The sequence below is a fragment of the Salvelinus alpinus genome, chromosome 15 (genome assembly GCF_045679555.1).
Source record: "Salvelinus alpinus chromosome 15, SLU_Salpinus.1, whole genome shotgun sequence".
NCBI classification, from domain to species: domain Eukaryota; kingdom Metazoa; phylum Chordata; class Actinopteri; order Salmoniformes; family Salmonidae; genus Salvelinus; species Salvelinus alpinus.
This window is the reverse complement of record NC_092100.1, coordinates 30,262,701-30,287,452: the sequence shown is the minus strand read 5'-3', so window position 1 is coordinate 30,287,452 and position 24,752 is coordinate 30,262,701. Positions and strand designations below refer to the sequence as shown.

Below are 24,752 nucleotides of genomic sequence, written 5' to 3'. Positions count from 1 at the left end.
AGTTTATAGTTAACGTTAGCTAGTTGCTAACGTTAGTTGGTTGCTAGTATAACGTTATTGTACTGTTTGCAGATTTGAACGCCAGACGAAATATTGACACATTTGGATGGATTAAATATACCTTCGTTACCAATAATAATAAGTTACTCAGCCACAGTAAAGACGATTCTAGCTACAGTGCTGAAGAACTGTTATCTGTGCGCACAGGCTGTAATTTATCCAAAACACGAAATAAATTACTTTAGAGCACTGTTTACCACCAGACTTGCCAAGTAACGTAACTTCAGTCAGAGAGGAAGAACATTTCCACGGGAAATCTCTCATTCAAGCAGGTTTCGTTTTTTCGCCCACAAGGAATTCGTTTTTTGTATGGCGATTAATGAGAGAGTGGTGAATTTGGTCAACAAAAAATGAATGGCTTATTTGCTAAGTTACTTGAGGTTTATTTGATGGAATAGAAGTTTCGTAATGCTTAAATTGTTACGAGTGTACTGATATAAGTAGGATACGAGACATCCAGGTGTTATGCCGAAAATCTCCCCCTGCCAGAATTCTCCACCTTTCGCGTTCTTCATTGCTGCGACTTGCTTGCTAGTTGAGATTTCTGCTCTTCACTCCGTTGTCAGTTTAGCCTACATTTCACTGATCTTTTGGTTTGGCGATTTGTTTCAAGTGTATGTGGCGGTTCTAGCTTAAATGGCGCCCTGGGCGAATCCCCCGCTTCAGTGCCCGCACCCGTTGGCGCCCGTTTCCGGCCCCGGCAACAGACGCCTCACAAGTCCTCAACTGGCAGCTTCATTAAATATTACCCGTAAAACACCAGTCTCAACGTCAACAGTGAAGAGGCGACTCCAGGATGCTGGCCTTCTAGGCAGAGTTGCAAAGAAAAAGCCATATCTCAGACTGGCCAATACAAAAAAAAGATTAAGATGGGCAAAAGAACACAGACACTGGACAGAGGAACTGTGCCTAGAAGGCCAGCATCTTCACTGTTGATGTTGAGACTGGTGTTTCGCGGGTACTATTTAATGAACCTGCCAGTTGAGGACTTGTGAGAGGTCTGTTTCTCAAACTAGACACTCTAATGTACTTGTCCTCTTGCTCAGTTGTGCACCGGGGCCTCCCACTCCTCTTTCTATTCTGCTTAGAGCCAGTTTGCGCTGTTCTGTGAAGGAAGTAGTACACAGCGTTGTACGAAGAAAGGTCTTTGTTTCTGGCCCTTTTGAGCCTCTAATTGAACCCACAAATGCCGATGCTCCAGATATTCAACTAGTCTAAAGAACACAGCGTTGTTTCAGAAAAAAGGTATTTGTTTCTGGCCATTTTGAGCCTGTAATCGAACCCACAAATGCCGATGCTCCAGATACTCAACTAGTCTAAAGAAGGCAAGTTATATTGCTTCTTTAATCAGAACAACAGTTTTCAGCTGTGCTAACATAACTGCAAAAGGGTTTTCTAATGATCAATTAGCCTTTTACATGATAAACTTGGATTACCTAACACAACGTGCCATTGGAACACAGGATTGATGGTTGCTGATAATGGGCCTCTGTACTCCTATGTAGATATTCTATAAAAAATCTGCCGTTTTTAGCTACAATAGTCATTTACAACATTAACAATGTCTACACTGTATTTCTGATCAATTTTATGTTATTTTAATGGACAAATAAATTAGCTTTTCTTTCAAAAACAAGGACATTACTAAGTGACCCCAAACTTTTGAAGGGTAGTGTACCTACTAGAATAAAGACTCTTAGTGAGTCTGTCTTGTTGTTTTCTAAATAAATGAATATATTCATATTCAACAGGATCCGCTGTATCCTCAAATTAACTAAACAAAGAAAGCTCCAACTTTGCAATGCCCACCTCCAAGGTTCAGGCATCCCATGCGGCTCTGCCAAGCCTGCCTCTGAAAATACCAGAGGGATTCAAGAGCAAAGTGGTGGCACCCAGGAATCCCAAACTAGTTAGAAGAGAGGATAGGCCTAAAAAAGTGAGTACATTCATATGGAGTGTATGTTTTCAATATACACATAACTTGCAGCTATTATTGAATATATCCTCCTACTTCATTATTCATTTATATTTCAAGTAAAATTAAAAATGTGTCTCTAACCTTGAAATGAGTGCAGTTCTATGTTTACCTATTGATGAACTAACTGATGGAGAGATGTTATTGTGGGGGAAATTAAGCAGAATATGTGTTTGAGTTGGCCTATTCTAAAAGGGGAGAATAATAACATTCCAGGAATATGTCTGTGGTCAAGGATGGACATTTTTATTCAATGATCACTCATGGATTCTGTTCATTGAATTCCCTTTCTCAATGTAGCTAACACCATCTGCTTTTGCACAAGAGATGTCTCAATCTACAGCGGAGCGGCTGGCAAATACACATGAGATGCACCCACCACGCATTCTAGAGCTGATAGACATGAGTGAGACCACTCACCAGAAGGTAAAGTCTATGCAAATGCACTACAACAGGATTTCCCAACTAGCGGCCTGCAGGCCGAGTTTGGCCCGCGGGTGATTTTACAAGTTTTCTGAGCAAAAATAAATACATTTCCAAAGTATTCCCACGCATACTAGAAAGATACAGTATATGTGATTGTATACAATTGTAAGCAAGGTTTGAAATTATTATGTTTTAGTCTAATATTATATATGTTTGGGCTCAGGGGTCACGTTAATGCAGAATTGAGTTTTTCTCATAGAACAAAATATATAAAACGCATAAGAAATATCTTGCTGGCCTCCCGAGTGGCGCAGTGGTCTAAGGCACTGAATCACAGTGCTATCTGTGCCACTAGAGATTCTGGGTTCGAGTCCAGACTCTGTCGCGACCGGGAGACCCATGGGGCGGCGCACAATTGGCCCATCGTCATCCGGGTTAGGGGAGGGTTTGGCCGGCAGGGATGTCCTTGTCCCATCGTGCACTAGTGACTCCTGTGGCGGGCTGGGCGCAGTGCACACTGACACAGTCGCCAGGTGTACCGTGTTTCCTCCGACACATTGGTGTGGATGGCTTCTGGGTTAAGTGGGCATTGTGTCAAGAAGCAGTGCGGCTTGGTTGGGTTGTGTTTCGGAGGACGCACGGCTCTCGACCTTCGGCTCTCACGAGTCCGTATGGGAGTTGCAGCGATGAGACAAGATTGTAACTACCAATTGGGGAGAAAAAGGGGTAAAAGAAGAACGTTTTGTAAACGCAGATCTAAAATGCTTCTTATTGTAATTTCTGCTCGTCATCAGACCAACGTTAATTTTGTGCTTCAGTAGGACTTTTCCACTCTGATGAGAATTCATGAACAGGCATTCTATGAGCAGATGTGTAGCTACTTTTCTCCTGTACTTTTCGTGCAAGATTAACTTTCAGCAAAACATTAGGAAATGTAGCTGGCTACATTCATTCTAAGATAAACATTAGAAATATGATGGCCATGCATTGTTTTTGCAAAAGATACCTTGCTTTTTCATTGTAAGCTCATTTACTTGTGTGGCTGCTAGACGAATAGCATTGCACTTCTGTTACCATCTGATGAAATGAAGCTATTTTCTGTCGAATGTGTTGCACTAATGTATTTTCTGTGAAGGAAAACCATAGTTGCACGCCACGATCACTCGATTGAAGGAAAAAAACACGGTTGACTTTTAATATAAAACACAGGTGAAATAGTTTAAAACACAGTTCATGATCCCTGCACTATAAACTCAAAGTCAAGCTTTCTTTATGATCACTTAGGATGCAGTATTACCACTTAGCTGTTTTTTTTGGCTTGGAGAATCATTTATTTGTAGATAATACTGATAATGCACAGGCCAAAAGCTTGTGTCGATTGTCAAACCGCAAGAAAACATCTAATCAGATCCTAGGTCACCCATCTCAACCTGATTGATGTTGGAAGCCTATGGTTAAAACATAATATTATTGCTCAGCCTCTACACCATCAAAAGGGCCCTGGTAGGGCTTTATGTCACTTCATCTTATTCATTGAACGTGCATCTGTAAATAGGACTGTGCATCCACCCACTCTTCCTCCCTTGGAACATAAACTGGATTTAATTGGATTGATTATAGAGGTAAATCATTTAATTTACTGTAGGAATGTGAAAGAAGTACACATTCTCTCATCTTATAAAGCATCTGCTCTCTGCACCTCGCTCTCTCTCTCTCTCTCTCTCTCTCTCTCTCTCTCTCTCTCTTTGCCCCTTTCTTCCTCCAGCGTTTTCTTGCCTCTGTAATACTGTTAGCTAATATAATTATTTTCCAACCAGCTTGTCCTTAAATCAGAGCCCATCTTCTGAAATTGTATACAAAATTAAGTCAAATAGGATGAAGGAGGTTCAAATCAAGGCATTCTCTTTTTCACTTACAAGCTGGCCGATTGTGTGGAGTAAATTTCCACAGTTGCAGAATACAGAATGCATCATCATTATGAGATGAAGGTCATTTTGACATAATTGATATTAAGTTTATGAACCAGGCCTGTAAGCAGCCTTCCCTTAGTCAACGTTGTCTGATGTGACCTCCTACTGTAGTAGTAGAGGTCATCTAATGTGACTTAAACAATTACAATTGTCTACAATTATTATGGAATATTATTTTGTAATATGTGTGTTACTAAAGGCACAATGTGGCTTGCTCAAAAAAGTATGTTATTGTTCCTACCCTAAGAATACTGGCTTTTAAAATTTTCCTCTGTGCTGTTCTCAGTTCTCTACCATTGATGTGGACCAGGCCATGTTCCAGCCATACCCTTCGGAGATTGTGTTCCAGAATTATACGCCCTCAGAGACCTTTGAGATTTCACTGATTCTCCGTAACAATGACAAGGTAGGGCAGGGCGGGTTTGGGTACCAGGGAAGCGTGGAAGGTTGATGTGGACATTAGATTGCCAATACCTGGCTGAGCGAGCAGCCATGTGGAGAGTGGATAGTTCTGGAGATTTGCTTGATCCATCTGACTTCCCAGTGATAATTGTACAGCATACGTTATTAGTTACAACCCCATATGTGCCACACCAATATGTGATTGGATTCTCCATTAAAAAGTGCTCCACAGCAAACACTCAATAAACTGTAATTAATGAAAGGGCTGTTGATGAAAGGGCTGAATCATGCATGGATCTATCATTTAAATGGGCTCGATTACAGTTAGAAAATATCTCCCCTAAAACCCTCTCATGGCGTCAGAGATAAGTCAAGGAAATATATTGTTAGGCGTAGCCTATACATTTAATGCATAACCTACCTAGGATTTAGAAGAATTATCCAAATGTAACTGTCAGTCCATTATTAAAAGGTGTAAGGGTACTGTGCATGAAATCTGGAGAATTTCTGTTTTCGACACATGAAAAGGCATAACAATCTTTTTACAACGCTACAATGATTGATATGCTTTTAACTTGCCTCTCAGTGTCACGTTCCTGACCTGTTTTCTGTTAGTTTTTGTATGTGTTAGTTGGTCAGGACGTGAGTTTGGGTGGGCAGTCTATGTTTTCTGTTTCTATGTTGGTTTTTGGTACCTGATATGGTTCTCAATTAGAGGCAGGTGGTTTTCATCTCCTCTGATTGAGAATCATATTAAGGTAGGTGTCTTCACTTTGTTTGTCGTGGGTGGTTGTTCCTGTGTCAGTGTTTGGGCCACACAGGACTGTTTCAGGTTAGTCACGTTTGTTGGTTGTTGTATTTTGTAGTGTTTGTTGTTTTCCCATTAAAATATGAATACTTACCAATCCGCATCTTGGTCCGATCCATGCTCCTCCTCGTCTGAGGAGGAGAACGACTACGACAGCTGTTACAGAAACACCCACCATAACAGGACCAAGCGGATTGGAGAAGGAAGGCAAGTACAACAGCAATGGGGAAAAGAGGAATGGACTTGGGAGGAAATCCTAGACGGGAAAGGACCCTGGGCAGAGCCAGAGGAGTGTCGCCGCCCCAAAGCGGAGCTGGAGGCAGCGAAAGCGGAGAGGAGGTTTTATGAGGCAAAAGCAAGGCAGAGCGGCTGGAAGCCCGAGAGGCTCACCCAAAAATTTCTTGGGGGGTGGCTAAAGGGGAGTGTGGCGAAGCCGGGTTGGATACCCGAGCCAACTCCCCGGGCTTACCGTGGAGTGAGAGGGCGTCGTACTGGTCAGACACCGTGTTATGCGGTAAAGCGCACAGTGTCCCCAGTACGCGTGCTTAGCCCAGTGCGGGCTATTCCACCTTGCCGCACTGGTAGGGCTAGATTGGGCATCGAGCCGGGTGCCATGAAGCCGGCCCAACATATCTGGCCTCCAGTACGTCTCCTCGGGCCGGCGTACATGGCACCAGCCTTACAGGTGGTGTCCCCGGTTCGCCTGCATAGCCCAGTGCGGGCTATTCCACCTCGCCGCACTGGCAGGGCTACGGGGACCATTCAACCTGGTAAGGTTGGGGAGGCTCGGTGCTCAAGAGCACGTGTCCTCCTTCACGGTCCGGTATATCCGGCGCCACCTTCCCACCCCAGCCCAGTACCATCAGTGCCGACACCACGCACCAGGCTTCCAGTGCATTTCCAGAGCCCTGTTCCTCCTCCACGCACTCTCCCTGTGGTGCGTGTCTCCAGCCCAGTGCCTCCAGTTCCGGCACCACGCACCAGACCTACTGTGCGCCTCAGCAGGTCAGAGTCGGCCGTCTGCTCAACGCCGCCTGCGCTGCTTGCCTGCTCAGCGCAGCCTGTGTCTGAACTGCCTGCCTTCTCAGCGCTGTCTGAACTGCCTGCCTTCCCAGCGCTGTCTGAACTGCCTGCCTTCCCAGCGCTGTCTGAACTGCCATCCGTCTGCACAATGCCATCTGAGCCATCCGTCTGCCCAGCGCCATCTGAGCCATCCGTCTGCCCAGCGCCATCTGAGCCATCCGTCTGCCCAGCGCCATCTGAGCCATCCGTCTGTCCCGAGCCATTAGAGCCGCCCGTCTGTCCCGAGCCGTCAGAGCCGTTAGTCAGTCAGGAGCCGCTAGAGCCATTCGTCAGTCAGGATCTGCCAGAGCCGCCAACCAGACAGGATCTGCCAGAGCCGCCAACCAGACAGGATCTGCCAGAGCCGCCAACCAGACAGGATCTGCCAGAGCCGTCAGCCAGCCATGAGCGTCCAGAGCCGTCAGCCAGCCATGAGCGTCCAGAGCCGTCAGCCAGCCATGAGCGTCCAGAGCCGTCAGCCAGCCATGAGCGTCCAGAGCCGTCAGCCAGCCATGAGCGTCCAGAGCCGTCAGCCAGCCATGAGCGTCCAGAGCCGTCAGCCAGCCATGAGCGTCCAGAGCCGTCAGCCAGCCATGAGCGTCTAGAGCCGTCAGCGAGCCACGAGCGTCCAGAGCCGTCAGCGAGCCACGAGCGTCCAGAGCCGTCAGCCAGCCACGAGCGTCCAGAGCCGTCAGCCAGCCACGAGCGTCCAGAGCCGTCAGCCAGCCACGAGCGTCCAGAACCGTCAGCCAGCCACGAGCGTCCAGAGCCGTCAGCCAGCCACGAGCGTCCAGAGCCGTCAGCCAGCCCAGAGCTGCCAGTAATCCAGAACTGCCCCTCAGTCCAGAGCTGTCTCTCTGTCCGGAGCTGCCCTTCAGTCCGGAGTTGCCCCTCTATCCTGAGCTACCTCTCTATCCTGACCTACCTCTTTGTTTTGAGCTATCTCTCTATCCCGGTGCTGTCCCTTGTCCCGGTGCTGCCCCTTGTCTCGATGTTACCCAAAAAATTAAGTGGGTGGAATAGGAGGGTGGTCAGTCGTAGGGGGAAACGTAAGCTGGGATTGACTATGGTGGGGTGGGGACCTCGCCCAGAGCCTGAGCCACCACCGTGGTCAGATGCCCACCCAGACCCTCCCCTAAACTTTGTGCTGGTGCGCCCGGAGTTCGCACCTTAAGGGGGGGGTTATGTCACGTTCCTGACCTGTTTTCTGTTAGTTTTTGTATGTGTTAGTTGGTCAGGACGTGAGTTTGGGTGGGCAGTCTATGTTTTCTGTTTCTATGTTGGTTTTGGGTACCTGATATGGTTCTCAATTAGAGGCAGGTGGTTTTCATCTCCTCTGATTGAGAATCATATTAAGGTAGGTGTTTTCACTTTGTTTGTCGTGGGTGGTTGTTCCTGTGTCAGTGTTTGGGCCACACAGGACTGTTTCAGGTTAGTCACGTTTGTTGGTTGTTGTATTTTGTAGTGTTTGTTGTTTTCCCATTAAAATATGAATACTTACCAATCCGCATCTTGGTCCGATCCATGCTCCTCCTCGTCTGAGGAGGAGAACGACTACGACAGCCGTTACACTCAGTTATGTTACCATTGATCAACGATGACGTTATGACTCATCTTTCACATGTTGATAATGCATTGTGGAAGTCACAGAGGTACAGTAATTTTACTATGTAATGCAATAGTAATTCCCAACATAATAAAATCTCTGGCCCAGCTATGTGCATTGTGCATTATTACCCTTTTCCTTATAGGCTACAGTGCATTATTACCATTTTCCTTATAGGCTACAGTGCATTATTACCCTTTTTCTTATAGGCTACAGTGCATTATTACCATTTTTCTTATAGGCTACAGTGCATTATTACCCTTTTTCTTATAGGCTACAGTGCATTATTACCCTTTTTCTTATAGGCTACAGTGCATTATTACCCTTTTTCTTATAGGCTACAGTGCATTATTACCCTTTTTCTTATAGGCTACAGTGCATTATTACCCATTTTCTTATAGGCTACAGTGCATTATTACCCATTTTCTTATAGGCTACAGTGCATTATTACCCATTTTCTTATAGGCTACAGTGCATTATTACCCTTTTTCTTATAGGCTACAGTGCATTATTACCCATTTTCTTATAGGCTACAGTGCATTATCACCCCTTTTCTTATAGGCTACAGTGCATTATTACCCATTTTCTTATAGGCTACAGTGCATTATTACCCATTTTTTTTTATAGGCTACAGTGCATTATTACCCATTTTCTTATAGGCTACAGTGCATTATTACCCCTTTTTTTATAGGCTACAGTGCATTCGCAATATTCCTCACACAATAACATACCTCTCTTTCCCCTACACTCATCCTTTCAAATGCCAACTATTTCTACCGGTTTCATCCTTTCAGAACAGCGAAAATCATTAGTAACTACATTATGTGTTTTTTAATTAGGCAATTTTTTATAGTTTGAACAAAAAGCATTGTGATGAAAGGATTATATAGTGTCAACTGATTTGGTAGTCTACAACCTACATATTTTCTCCCAACCATTTACCTTTCAGGGAGATGGGGTAGGGTGGGGGTAGTAGTGAGATAGTGTGGTAGAGAGACACATACTGTAATAAGTATGTATATTAATTCCCTGGAAAAACAACCTCTTTATTCAATTTATTCATGACCACATTGAAGCTGTAATGCATACAGTCGTTGGATTTAAAATGCAAGGAGAAAATATATGAAAGATTTAGCTTTGTAGTCAAATGTCTCACCTCCTCACTGCAGTCCCATGTTGATGGCAAATAGATAGGCCTAGAAAAAGTTATTGGCAGTAGAGTCAAAGCCACAATTCCTTTTATTTATTGGTCATTTAAATCCTGAATTTCTAAATATACTATGTTGCATGCCTGTCCAAACCCCAAACTCTTTTTTAGGATGTATTGCATTTGGCTGATTTTTATATCAAACAGAAGTTAAACAAGTGCACTTTTACGTTGATGCATTTGGTGACATACTGTTTTGTTCCAGTGTTAATTTTGTCAACAATAACTATGATGAAAAATATTTGTCAACAACCTATTTTTCCTCACGAAAACTAATAAAGATAGCGAGACGAGATGCCATAAAAACACAATAACTTTAGTAACAAATTCGTTTTCATTTTAGTTGATGAAAATGTGACGAGACGAGAATTCCACATGAGACTAATGGACATTCAATTAGACATTAATATTTTTTGTCCAATCATAAGCATTCATGTCTTTGCAGAATATTTGATGCAATCCTCTCATTGGCAGAATTAACGGCTTTTCAGTCACACAGCTCCCGGGCAGTCACTTCAGTCACTCGTAAATATTTTGAACTGATGCACAGCCAGCGAACCAGGACACTTTAATTGTAACTAACCTCAACTAAAAACTATAATGTTTACTCTCTTACTTTCATGTTGGCTATTTTCGCTTTGATCACATCACATGCTCCATTTTCCCATGTGTGCTGTTATTCATCTGTGTTGCCGCTCTTGCGGTCGGCAAATGCGAGTCACTGTTATTTACCCCCACCCCAAGGTTATGATTGGGAGAAAAGAGCTGTATGCTTAAATGGTTTAACCTGTTGCCAAGGCTTTGTAGCCTATGGTAAGTCATGGCTAGCATTGGTTCCAATCTGCCACAATAGCAATGTGCCAGCTATATGAGGGGATAGTAGGCCTCTTTGGACAAGGCTATCTTAATGTGCACATGATGGAAGTTACAAGTAAATGATTTAATGGGAAAAAAATGCGCTGATGAATATTTGACAAAAATGACTGTGACTAAAACTACACTAAAATTGTCCTGAGTTTAAGTCGACTGATAATAACTAAAACTAAGAAGGATGAAATGACTAAAATGTGACTGAGACTAAAACTAAATCTAAAATAGCTGCCAAAATGAACACAGTTCTGTACCTTAGTATGGTCTGCCAAACTGCCACCAGCATGTTGAAATATATATTTTTTTTAAACAGAGGAAAGGAATATAATTTCTTATGTTCTTCTTGCAGTTATTTTTCTTAAATATGTTTCTTGTCTTTGAGCTTCTTTTGGGGCTTAGGAGAGTAGGGAGTAGGGATGTTGCAAAGTCAAAGTGGAGAGTTAGTCATTATGTCCCTCTCTCTTTCTCTCTTTCTTTTTCTTTCTCTCTCTTTTCTCTCTCTTTGTCTCTCTCTTTGTTTCTCTCTCTATTTCTCTGTGTGTGCGCGTGTATGTGCGTGCATGCATGTGCATATGTGTGTGTGTTTGTGTGTGTGTGTGTGTGTCTTTCTGATCTTTAGATCCCACGGCTGGTGAAGGTGGTGGAGGGAGACTCTCTGTATTTTAAAGTGGTCAGTCCAGTGGATGTATGTAGCAAAGTGGCCCCAGGGATGGCGTCCACATTCAGTGTCCTCTTTACACCTCAGGAGAACAAGGTACTGTCAACACAAATCAAATAAAAATGATATAGCAACACACTTAACAAACAGTTGGAACACTGTAAAGTGCAATACACTATTACGTTTTCTTTTAATGCTATGGATCAAAGCAAACAAATGTTTCCAACTTTATTCAATCTGTTCATGAAATGTCCTCTTTCTGATTCCAAAAGAAAACAGCTTTCTTATGTTCTGAACATTACTGAAAGAAATGTAGGCCTAGTTATGAAACCAGTCTCATTCATTACCCTTGGTCTGAAGGAAAGATTTCAATGCTTCAGGTTTTCCTCTTCAGTAATGACAACACGGTGAAACATCAATGTCAAAGCTCATATTCCTTGTTAATGTGCCGCTGCACTGTAATTCTATCAGAGAGTGTGCTTTGATGAGCATGGGCATGACAGGGAATGTTTCCACCACAGCCTACTCTCACTCCATTAGCTGCCATTCTCCAGGCTCTAATATGGCCTGGTAATCTGCTTTGCTCTGCTTGCACATTAATACAGAGTGCAGTTGTTAGAGAGATTCAGGGCCCTTGGCAACATAATCAGGCCTGGAGCCAACTCATCTGTATGGAGACAATAGGGAGAGATGAGGACTGTTTGGATGACAGACCCCCGAAAAAACAACATACTTGACAAGATGTGAACATTTGGAGCAGCAGTGAACCTTTGGTTATGCATGTGTTATAGTTCCAAGACATTGTTGATCAGGACATGTCCTTCATGCACCACATGAGACAGAATCCAATAAGAAACTGATCAAAGTTGAATCTGAAGTCTACCTCTGTGCTGTCCTGTCCTTGTGAACTTCATAAAGTAACCTCTCTTCCCCCGTCTCCCAGGACTACATCCACAGGCTCATCTGTGTGACAGAGAGGGAGAGGTTTCAGGTTCCTATCCGGGCAATTGGGGCGCGGGCCATCCTAGACTTCCCTGACCACCTGCACTTCTCTCTGTGCCCTGTGAAGTGCTCCTCACAGAAGACCCTGCTGGTGCGCAACATTGGCAACTGTGAGGCCAAGTTTCAGCTAAGCACACACAGGTGAGAGATGATCTATGATAGGAGTCTGTTCTAGCCTCTAGTCTGTTCTAGCCCAAGTACTCCATGCTAAACCAACCATTTCTACCTGTCCATGCCTTTGTTCTGTCAAGCCCTTTTTCAGTGGAGCCCCCTCTTGGAACTATTGGAGTTGGAGAGAGCATGCAGGTGACAGTTGACTTTCTACCCAAGACTGCAGGAGACCACAGCCAGGATCTGCTGCTTCACTACCATACAGGTGCAAGACCATTACTATAAAGCAGCAGCTACACCGCACAGGTCTGGCTAGACAAGATTCAGTATCCTTGGAGCTTTATGGTCACCATTATACAGATGTTACACATGCATCTATACTCTACAATCATCTACATCCAAAATTCTCCCCACAAAGAATAAACCATATACAATATACCCTCAGTGTACAAAACATTAGGAACACTTTACTAATATTGAGTTGCACACTCCCCTTTTGCCCTCAGAACAGCCTCAATTAGTTGGGAAATGGACTCTACAAGGTGGCGAAAGCATTCCACAGGGATGCTGGCCCATGTTGACTCCAATGCTTCCCACAGTTGTGTCAAGATGGCTGGATGTCCTATGGGTGGTGGACGTTTCTTGATAAACACGGGATACTGTTGAGCATGAAAAACCCATCAGCGTTGCAGTTCTTGACAAACCGGTGCGCCTGGCACCTACTACCATACCCTGTTCAAAGGCACTAATCTTTTGTCTTGCCCATTCACCCTCTGAATGGGACACTTACACAATCCATGTCTCAATTGTCTCAAGGCTTCAAAATCCTTCTTTAACCTGTCTCCTCCCCTTCATTTACACTGATTGAAGTGGATTTAACAAGTGACATCAATAAGGGATTGTAGCGTTCACCTGGATTCACCTGGTCAGTCTATGTCATGGAAAGAGCAGGTGATCTTAATGTTTTGTACACTCAGTGTACATGTCTCCCCAGAGTCCCCACCGATAGACCCACTCACTTTGCATTACGCTAGCACACAAGTACTTGCTCTACACCAGTAAGGTACTTCATAGAAACAGATGCATACACACACTCACATTACATACATTTTTTTGCATAAGATAATCAACTACATCAAATGGGGTGGAACTAAAAGGATGAATCTGTTTACCATACATTCACTGTGAACACAATAATAAAATATCCCCTTCGTAATGACCCAGCAGCAGGAATGGTAAAACAGTGTTAATCATTTCAGGGGCATTTATTCACAGTCTTTAATCTCTGCTCTTTCACACAGGTTGCACCTAGCGTATAGGGAAAACACCCGAATTAGCATATATCCTATTAACAGATGTATGAATGTGGATGGCTGGGTGTGCTGGTGTTATCTGTTGCCTATAGCAGTGTGGTCAGCCCTGTTAGAATGGACAGCCCCTGGAGACACGTCTGTCTTGTTTTGTTTGTGTGATTATACCAGCTGATGGTTTGAGATATTGATAGAACTCCATTGGAAACCCCAATATGTTTTCTTTTCCAGCTGGAATGTAAGCGGATGTGCAATTATTTTTGGCTCAATTCAAGATCTTAAACTGTCCCATGTTTGTGATTGTGATAATGGGTAGTGCTGGCAAAGGGACCTTATAGGATTCCAAGGTGATTGCAGTGTTAAAGATTGATAAAAGTGTTTTTATGATGTGGTGAAATCCAGATTTGATGGAGGATTTAGAGTAGTCCCCCTTTATCACTTCATTATTTTGACAAGCCTTTGGTAGAATTGAAAGTTGATAAAAGGTGAATTTGCAATGTGATGGAGAACTATATCTGTGTGAGATACAGTAAACCAATTAAGAGCCAGAGGAGTACTTGAGTGAGTGTGTGTGTGTGTGTGCATGTTTATCTGTGTGCTTGTGTGTGTGTGCGTGTGTGTGCATCCCTGCGTGCGTGCGTGTGCATCCCTGCGTGCATGCGTGTTTGTGCGCGTGTAAACGCATGTGTGTGTGTTTGGCTCAGGTGGTGCTTGGTGGTCTGCTGTCTCACTGCATACACACACAGGTCTAGTGAAGGGCAGCAGCATTAACATTTTATAATGTGCTCTACTCTAAAAAGACCACTGTAGGCCCATCAGGGTTGTATCATTTTTAATTCAGCACCTTTCCCTGTCTCCTTCTCATGTATGCTTCAGATGAAGCTGCTCTGGAGGTTACCCTCTGGAACCAGTGAACGCAGCAAATCATGAGTATCTTGTCAAGTAGTACTGTACATTTTTGACCCATGAACATGTAATTTCAAACATGGTAAAATTTTTGCAGGGGTGGTTAAGCAGTGATTCTACTGTATATACAGTGTCCATCTATTCTATTCTAATCAATCCATCTATTGATTTATTAATTTGCCCTTTAGTAGCCTTCATCTAGGACTGTCACGAATCCCGCTTCCTGAGTCTGTTTTTGCCTGTGTTCTGTCCTGGAGTGTTTTTCCGGTGTCCTGGAACGCACCCTGTCTGGTTGCCGGGCGACGTAGCTAGTTGGGAGATCTCTGATTACCCGCACCTGTATCCCATCAGCTATCTGCACACCTGGTCCTGATCATCACCCCTCCACTTCATAAGCTCTGACCTGACATCCATTCCCTGCCGGATCGTTAGCCATGAACATCATTCACCCGGAACACTCATCCCATCCCTACCTGGTCGTCGGTGACTTCAGTTACTTCCTTGGATCTGCTTACTCAATTCCATCAACTCACCTCCGCTGCCCGCTCCGCTACTTGGATTTTTCTATCACTACATTTAAACTTGTAAATAAATACTCACCTTCGTCTTACTCTCCTTGTCCTGGTCTGCTTCTGGGTTCTACTTTAGAGAATCGTGACAGAACGATCCGGCCAAGGATGAACCCAGCGGACCTGGACTCCGTTTGCCATGCCATTACCCAGCAGGAGAAGATATTGGGACAACACAACACGGCGCTACAGGAGATAGCGTTTTCAGTCCGGAACTTCTCTGCTAGCTTGACGAGTATCCAGGATCAGCTCAGTTTGCCGGCGGGTCATCCACCACCTGTTTCACCCCTCTCACCTGCCGCTTCTGGAGCGGTTTCCTTCCGTGAGCCCAAGGTTCCGACGCCTGATAAGTACGAAGGGGATTTGGGAAGATGCCGTTCATTTCTTATGCAGTGTGGTTTAGTTTTTGATCTGCAGCCATACTCTTACGCCACAGAGAAGGCTAGGATAGCTTTTGTTATTGAACTGCTGCGTGGTAGAGCTCTGGAATGGGCTTCAGCCGTTTGGGAACGACAGGACACCTGCATGGCGTCATACCAGGAGTTCACGGCAGAGATGAGAAAGCTTTTTGACCATCCAGTCCGAGGTAAGGACGCAGCTAAACATTTGTTCTCTCTTCGCCAAGGAGCTCGCAGTGTGGCAGACTTTGTGATTGAATTCAGGACATTGGCTGTGGAGAGTGGTTGGAATGAGGAGTCACTACAAGCGGCTTTTTACCAGGGGTTGTCGGAGCAACTCAAGGACGAGCTGATCTCCTATCCAGAGCCTAGTGACCTAGACAGTTTGGTCACATTATCTATTCGGGTGGATAATAGAGTCCGAGAGAGAAGGAGGGAGAAGCAGTGGGGCCCGTCCAATCAATCAGCAACTCGGTTACCATTCGGGTCAGGAAGTGGACCAGAACGTGTTGATCATTATTCCCCACACGGGATTAGTGGAGGTGTCTTGCCGCCAGATCCTGAACCCATGCAAGTGGGGCGACACGGGTTAACTAAGGAGGAGCGCCAACGTAGACGTGAGACCAACAGCTGCCTCTACTGTGGTAGCTCGGGACATTACATCTCCGCTTGTCCTCAGCGCCCATTAAACTGCCCGGCTCGCTAGTTTTGGGAGGACTTTTAGCGAGCCAGTTTCAACCTCCCAAGAACCCTGTCAGACCCCGTTTTCCTGCGACCCTCATGAATAAGAATCAGAGTTTAGCGATGAACGCTTTTATCGATTCAGGTGCCGATGGCAGCTTTATTGATGCCGACTTGGTGGAACAGCTGGAGCTTTCCAAGGAGCAATTGCCGGAAGCCATTGAAGCAACCACTCTGAACGGCAGTAGTCTGGCACGGATCACTATGAGGACTGAACCGGTTAAGATGTTGTTGTCGGGGAATCATTCAGAGGTTATCTCTTTCTTCATTCTGCCTTCGCCCCATGTTCCTCTGGTTCTTGGTTACCCCTGGCTGAGAGAACACAATCCCTCGTTTGATTGGGTGACGGGTAAGGTAACTAGTTGGAGCATTGAGTGTCATGCTAACTGCCTTAGGACTGCCTGTTCTCATGCTGTTCCCAGTCAGGTCAGTGAGTCTGCTCCCCCTGATTTGTCCCTGGTTCCAGAAAGATATCACGATTTGGGTGAAGTATTCAGTAAGCAGAAGGCTCTGTCACTTCCTCCCCACCGACCTTATGACTGTGCGATTAATCTGTTCCCTGGAGCTGCCTTTCCCAAGGGACGGTTATACAGTATCTCTCGACCAGAGCGTGAAGCCTTGGAGACCTACATCAAGGAGTCTCTAGCTGCAGGTCTCATTCGCCCCTCGTCATCACCCCTGGGAGCAGGATTCTTTTTTGTGAGCAAGAAGGATGGCTCTCTTCGACCGTGTATTGATTATCGGGGGTTGAATGATATTACGGTCAAAAACAAGTATCCCCTGCCCTTGATGAGCTCTGCTTTCGACTCTTTACAGGGTGCTACGGTGTTTACGAAGCTTGACCTACGCAATGCTTATCATTTGGTTCGGATCAGAGAGGGGGACGAGTGGTTGACTGGGTTCAATACACCTATGGGACATTTCGAGTACCAGGTGATGCCGTTTGGACTGACCAATGCTCCTGCTGTGTTCCAAAGTATGGTGAATGACGTGCTGAGAGATATGATTGGTATTTTTGTGTTCGTTTACCTGGATGATATCCTCATCTTCTCGAGGGAGCTTTCTAGCCACGTCCAGCATGTCAAGCAGGTCCTGCAGCGGTTATTGGAGAACCGCCTGTTCGTGAAGGCTGAAAAGTGTGATTTTCACGCCCACACTACGTCCTTCCTCGGGTACATCATCTCCAGGGGAGAGATCAAGATGGACCAAGAGAAGGTTCGGGCGGTTCGGGATTGGGCCCAGCCCGGTACGAGATTGCAGCTCCAGAGATTCCTGGGGTTTGCGAACTTCTATCGGAGGTTTATCCGTGATTACAGCCGGGTGGCCGCCCCTTTAACTGCCCTGACGTCTTGCACCAGAGATTTCTGTTGGACTCCTGAGGCAGACCGAGCATTTCTGGACTTGAAGAGCCGATTCACCAACGCCCCGATTCTCTCTCAACCTGACACTTCCCGTCAGTTTGTTGTTGAGGTGGACGCGTCTGATGTGGGGGTGGGCGCCATCCTGTCCCAGCGTAGCTCCACTGACGGTAAACTCCATCCCTGCGCCTTCTACTCTTGTCGTCTTTCACCAGCAGAGAGAAACTACGATGTGGGTAACCGGGAGCTTCTCGCTGTGAAGCTTGCCTTGGAGGAGTGGCGCCACTGGTTGGAGGGAGCGGAGCAACCGTTTGTGGTCTGGACTGACCACAAGAATCTGGCTTACGTGCAATCGGCTAAACGTCTCAACTCCCGTCAGGCCAGGTGGGCTTTGTTTTTTGGACGCTTCAATTTTTCCCTGACGTTCCGACCTGGGTCGAAGAACGGCAAGGCGGACGCCTTGTCCCGGATGTTCTCCAAGACGGAGGAGAGTGGGGCCAAGACTGAGACGATTCTTCCCCAGAACTTTGTCGTGGGAGCCGTTACATGGAGGATTGAGGAGGATGTGATGGCGGCCCTTCGGACGCAGCCCGGCCCCGGTAACGGTCCACCCGGTCGGTTGTTCGTGCCTGAGTCGGTCCGTTCTGCTGTCCTTCAGTGGTCCCACGCCAGCAAGATAGCTTGTCACCCTGGCGTTGCTCGGACTATGGCGCTACTGCGCAGAAGATTTTGGTGGCCTGCCATGGGAGAAGATACCCGGAGGTTTGTTGCCGCTTGTCCTGTTTGTGCGCAGAATAAGAGTACCAATCGGCCCAGCTCTGGGCTTCTTCACCCCCTACCTATTCCCCGGCGACCTGGCCCTGGACTTTGTCACGGGGTTGCCCTCTTCTGTTGGGAACACGGTCATTCTGACCATTGTGGACAGATTCAGCAAGTTTGCTCACTTTGTCCCCATCTCCAAGTTTCCATCTGCCACTGAGACGTCCGAGATCCTTGTTAGGGAGGTTTTCAGGGTCCACGGGTTTCCCAGTGACATTGTTTCTGACCGTGGTCCTCAGTTTACCTCTGCTGTCTGGAGATCCTTCTGTTTGGCCATTGGAGCTACAGTCAGTCTCACATCTGGATTTCACCCCCAATCTAATGGTCAGGCGGAGAGAGCCAACCAGAAGATGGAGTCCACGCTGCGCTGCCTTGTCTCCTCTGATCCCACCTCTTGGTCCTCTCAGTTACCCTGGGTCGAGTATGCCCATAATACTCTCCCTTCATCTGCCACTGGGATGTCTCCCTTCCAGTGCCTGTACGGTTACCAACCTCCCTTGTTTCCTTCTCAGGAGAGGGATCTCTCGGTTCCCTCTGTCCAGGCCCACATTCGTCATTGCCACCGGACCTGGCATCGGGCCAGGAAGGCCCTCCTTAGAGTTTCTGACCGGTATCATACCGTCGGAGATAAGGTTATACCGTCGGAGATAAGGTTTGGTTGGCTACACGGGATCTTCCTCTACGGACTGAGTCGAGGAAACTGTCACAGAGGTTCATTGGTCCGTTTGTGGTGGAGAGAATCATTAATCCTGTTGTGGTCCGACTCAAGTTGCCTGCTACGCTTAGAGTACACCCCACCTTTCATGTCTCCTGCCTCAAGCCGGTTCTCCTCAGTCCTCTGTTGCCCCCTCCTCCTCGTCCTCCTCCTCCTCGGATGATCGGAGGTGGTCCTGCCTACACGGTGCGCCGCATCATGGACTCCAGACGGCGGGGTCGAGGGTTCCAGTATCTCGTGGATTGGGAAGGATATGGCCCAGAGGAGAGGAGTTGGATTCCTCGGCGTCAGATCCTTGATGCTGACCTGCTTCGTGACTTCTACCGCCTCCACCCTGGCGCTCCGGGTAGTCCGCCCGGTGGCGTTCGTTGGAGGGGGGGTACTGTCACGAATCCCGCTTCCTGAGTCTGTTTTTGCCTGTGTTCTGTCCTGGAGTGTTTTTCCGGTGTCCTGGAACGCACCTTGTCTGGTTGCCGGGCGACGTAGCTAGTTGGGAGATCTCTGATTACCCGCACCTGTATCCCATCAGCTATCTGCACACCTGGTCCTGATCATCACCCCTCCACTTCATAAGCTCTGACCTGACATCCATTCCCTGCCGGATCGTTAGCCATGAACATCATTCACCCGGAACACTCATCCCATCCCTACCTGGTCGTCGGTGACTTCAGTTACTTCCTTGGATCTGCTTACTCAATTCCATCAACTCACCTCCGCTGCCCGCTCCACTACTTGGATTTTTCTATCACTACATTTAAACTTGTAAATAAATACTCACCTTCGTCTTACTCTCCTTGTCCTGGTCTGCTTCTGGGTTCTACTTTAGAGAATCGTGACAAGGACACATTTACATATTGTATATTTTATTGGATAGTAGCCGAAGCATGACAAATTAGGCTCCTTTGCTCAAGGGTGTGACTGCTAATACTGAGATTCAATATGACAACTATATAGCTATATATGAATCCAGCTCCCCAGTCACTGCTATGTCATTTCCTAAAATTAACACAATAATGCAAACAGATGTCAGGTTTCTTTCATTGCTCCTGCCTGGATACTCGGCTTCTACGTGACAGGAGACAAGAAGTGCTACGTACTCTCTCGTTCTTGATGTGCTAGATCAGGGGTCCCCAATTACATTCAGCCGTGGGCCGGTTTTTCCTTGAGTGGATGGTCGGGAGGGCGGAACATAGTTATAAATATTTTATACACTGCAAATTGAACGCAAACAGATATAGTATTTGACAAAAACAGAATAATTTCGATACGATCACATATGCCTCTCTATTTATGCATTGGAATACTTCCGAACAGATTTCCTAAATTAAACGAAAATACAATTTTATTTTTTTTAAATTACTTGAGGGGCCAAATAAAATCACCCTTGGGCCAATTTTGCTGCCTATTGGGGAACAATGTTCACACAGAAAAACCCCTCAAAGTAAATTCTGGTGAGAAATGCTATCAGTGGGTTTAAGACAGGCTTCCTTTGCTACTGAAATTAATGAATTAGTTATAGTCTTTAAGCTGCTGTCGTATTTAGGAGCAAAGAGACAGTTCCTTGGCGAGTTTACCCTAGACTCTGCCTCTGCCTTGACTATCTGCAGTCTTTTAGGAAATCGCATGAGCACACATACACACACACACACGTCTGTTTTAGTATCCTTAACGCCAAATCCCTAACTCCTTACCCTAAACCTAACCACTAACCATAATTCTAACCCTAATCCTAATTGTATCCCTAACCATAAACCTAACCCCTTTGCTCTGCTCACCCTCTCCTCACCAGCAGCACTTCAGCAGAATCTTCAGAATTTTTTCAAGAGCTTTTCACTGAGGGCTCAAGGCTCCTGTCAAATGCAGCATGGGCAATCAAAGGGAGAACTTCCAACAGTAGTATCGGCTGAGGTTAAAATGTCCTATGCGTAGCCTGGAAACTGATGGCTGTGCAGAATGAATCTCTTGAGGAAATTAGATGATGAAAGCATGATATTGGCTCGACCAGTGGGGGAGAGAGGCACATTTTTCTTGCCCATCAACCGTTGTCATAGCATCAGGATCTCAGCGATAATTATGGTCCCTCCATTTTCCCCTATTTTCTATTCTTTCTTTTTTATAGGACACATCTTACAGCTTTATTGCACATGACAGGCTTGTCGTCATTAATATGTGCTGGTTTTAAGTATATCTTTGCTTTGGTGATGCTGCTAATCATCTACGGTTCCTCCTGAGACAACATTAGGTACTTTAACTGGGCAGCAACTACGTTAGCGAGCATGCTCACCCACCTTGCTTGTTCCTTGGTCCCAAAAGAGTGCCGTTCACCGAGATATCACAGTCACACCACTGTTATAGGTCTACTTGGGTGTTCCACAAGAGAAATCGGTGGATAAAAGGAAAAGTGGATAGATTTATGAGGTTGTGACATTCATGTCTTAAAGAAAAAGCTTATTTCCCTGGATTTTGTACTTCATTTTACTTTGATGAAGATTTATTTACTTTGACTCTGTCTGCAACACCTATTTAAGAGGCATACTGTCAAGCCAATCCTTTATAGTAAGGTCTTTGAAGTGATTTTGTTATAATGTGATTATTGTACAGTACTGTATAGCCTAATCCACATCCCTAATAAAGGATGTATAGTTACAGGAGGCCTATATAATGGTTTAAGTGCATCTATCTTTCTTTGACTAATCTTTTGAAGTGGTTGAGTACTGTATACATACTTATTTGATAGAGACCGACTGTTTTCCAGCATTGGATTTAGGCCTACTGTAGTAACAGGCTAGCCTGGGTACCAGTCTTTTTAGCTAACACTCCTTGCCACTCCTGTCATTTGCCAAAGAGACTGCAGGGTGGTGACCAAGAACACAATGGTCACTCTGACAGAGCTCTAGAGTTCCTCTGTGGAGATGGGAGAACCTTCCAGAAGGACAACCATCTCAGCAGCACTACACCGATCAGGCTTTTATGGTGGAGTGGCCAGACGGAAGCCACTCCTCAGTAAAAGGCACATGACAGCCCGCTTGGAGTTTTCCAAAAGGCACCTAAAGACTAGTAGAAAGAGGAGGAAGGGAAGCGCTACTAAGGTACACTATAGTATATTTTGGTAGATAGAAGGTGCTCTTTGGTAAAAGGCTCTCAGACCATGAGAAAAAAATATTCTCTGGTCTGATGCAACCAAGATTGAACTCTTTAGCTTGATTGCCAAGCGTCACATCTGGAGGAAACCTGGCACCATCCCTACGGTGAAGCACGGTTGTAGCAACATCATGCTGTGGGGATATTTTTCAGTGGCAGGGACTGGGAGACTGGTAAGGATCGAGGGAAAGATGAACGGAGCAAAGTAAAGTGAGATCCTTGATGAAAGCCTGCTCCAGAGCGCTCAGGACCTCATACTGGGGCGAAGGTTCACCTTCCAACAGGACAATGACCCTAAGCACACAGCCAAGACAACGCAGTAGTAGTCTCTGAATTTCCTTGAGTGGCCCAGCGCAGAGCCCGGACTTGAACCTGATCAAACTTTTCTTGAGAGACCGGAAAATAGCTGTGCAGCGGTGCTCCCCATCCAACCTGACAGCTTGAGATGTCCTGCATAGAAGAATGAGAGAAACTCCACAAATACAGGTGCTCCAAGCTTGTAGCGTCTATATATACGTATACACTACCGGTCAACAGTTTTAGAACATCTACTCATTCAAGGGTTTTTCTTTATTTTTACTATTTTCTACATTGCAGAATAATAGTGAAGACATCAAAACTATGAAATAACACATATGGAATCATGTAGTAACCAAAAAAGCATTAAACAAATCGAAATATATTTTATATTTGAGATTCTTCAAATAGCCACCCTTTGCCTTGATGACAGCTTTGCACACGCTTGGCATTCTCTCAACCAGCTTCACCTGGAATGCTTTTCCAACAGTCTTGAAGAAGTTCCCACATATGCTGAGCGCTTGTTGGCTCCTTTTCCTTCGCTCTGCGGTCCGACTCATCCCAAACCATCTCAATTTGGTTGAGGTCGGGGGATTGTGGAGGCCAGATCATCTGATGCAGCACTTCATCACTTGGGTCATTGTCCTGTTGAAAAACAAATGATAGTTCCACGAAGCGCAAACCAGATGGGATGGCGTATCGCTGCAGAATGCTGTGGTAGCCATGCTTGTTAAGTGTGAAATCACAGACAGTGTCACCAGCAAAGCACCCCCACACCATAACACCTCCTCCTCCATGCTTTACGGTGGGAAATACACATGGAGATCATCCGCTCACCCACACCGCGTCTCACAAAGACACAACGGTTGGAACCAAAAATCTCAAATTTGGACTCCAGACCAAAGGACAAATTTCCACCGGTCTAATGTCCATTGCTCATGTTTCTTGGCCCAAGGAAGTCTCTTCTTATTATTTGTGTCCTTTAGTAGTGGTTTCTTTGCAGCAATTTGACCATGAAGGCCTGATTCACACAGTCTCCTCTGAACAGTTGATGTTGAGATGTGTATGTTACTTGAACTCTGTGAAGCATTTATTTGGGCTGCAGTTTTTGAGGCTGGTAACTCTAATGAACTTATCTTCTGCAGCAGAGGTAACTCTGGGTCTTCCATTCCTGTGGCGGTCCTCATGAGAGACAGTTTCATCATAGCGCTTGATGGTTTTTGCGACTGCAGTTGAAGAAACTTTCAAAGTTCTTGAAATGTTCTGTGTTGACTGACCTTAATGTCTCAAGGTAATGATGGATTGTAATTTTTCTTTGCTTATTTGAGCTGTTCTTGCCATATGGACTTGGTCTTTTACCAAATGGATATCTTCTGTATACCCCCCCACCTTGTCACAACACAACTGATTGGCTCAAACGCATTAAAGAAGGAAAGAAATTCCACAAATTAACTTTTTAGAAAGCACACCTGTTAACTGAAATGCATTCCAGGTGACTACCTCACTACCGCTGGTTGAGAGAATTCCAAGAGTGTGCAAAGCTTTCATCAAGGAAAAGTTGGCTATTTGAAGAATCTCTTGGCATTCCCTCAACCTGCTTCATGAGGTAGTCACCTGGAATGCACCTCAACCCAATTGAGATTTGTTTAACACTTTTTTGGTTATTACATGATTCCATATGTGTTATTTCATAGTTGTGATGACTTCACTATTATTCTCCAATGTAGAAAATAGTAAAAATAAAGAAAAACCCTTGAATGAGTAGGTGTTATAAAACTGTTGACCGGTAGTGTATATACAGTGTATTTGCATAAACATTGTGATTGGATGATAGGTTATCGAATCAGGATCACATACTCTGATATCCTAGAACTCATTAATGATAGAATGTTATTTGAAGATTGCCGGAAGGCCAGTCTATTTCGCAATGACAAGGAGAGGCAAGGAGTATAATTTTAGCTAAAGGTACACAGGCTACCCAGTATCAAGCTACTTATTGGAAAACGTTTAGACTGCTTGTTATTTATGTTTCACTTCCTGAATTATTTACTCACATTTGCTTTCGTGGAATCAGAGCTAGGAAAACCACAGTGACAGTGTGGGCCTGAAAGAAAAGAAATAAAAAATAATTGAAAAATGTTGTTTGTATGTATGTGCTGGGCTTCATGGATTGTTTATTTGTATGTGTTGGGCTTTAGCTGAGATTATTCTTTACGGAGTCAAGCGTATTTGTCCTGGCTTCAATTGTTCCTTGACTAGCATTAATTCTTGCTGTCTATAATTCAAACCTTTTAACTTCTAATAGTAACTGTATCTACTGGCAAATTGGGAGAGAGTGGGG

General features: G+C 45.2%; 1 protein-coding gene across 1 annotated transcript in view; it reads left to right on the top strand.

Annotated features, from left to right (window-relative positions):
• Positions 1–24,752, top strand: part of hydin (HYDIN axonemal central pair apparatus protein) — an 82,134-nt gene that overhangs the window by 168 nt on the left and 57,214 nt on the right. Inside the window, exons 2-7 of the mRNA XM_071343283.1 lie at positions 1,812–1,996; positions 2,336–2,461; positions 4,718–4,837; positions 11,006–11,140; positions 11,988–12,187; positions 12,298–12,422. Coding sequence (XP_071199384.1) covers positions 1,862–1,996; positions 2,336–2,461; positions 4,718–4,837; positions 11,006–11,140; positions 11,988–12,187; positions 12,298–12,422 — 841 coding nt within the window. The 5' untranslated portion in view covers positions 1,812–1,861. The remainder of the gene's footprint in view (positions 1–1,811; positions 1,997–2,335; positions 2,462–4,717; positions 4,838–11,005; positions 11,141–11,987; positions 12,188–12,297; positions 12,423–24,752) is intronic.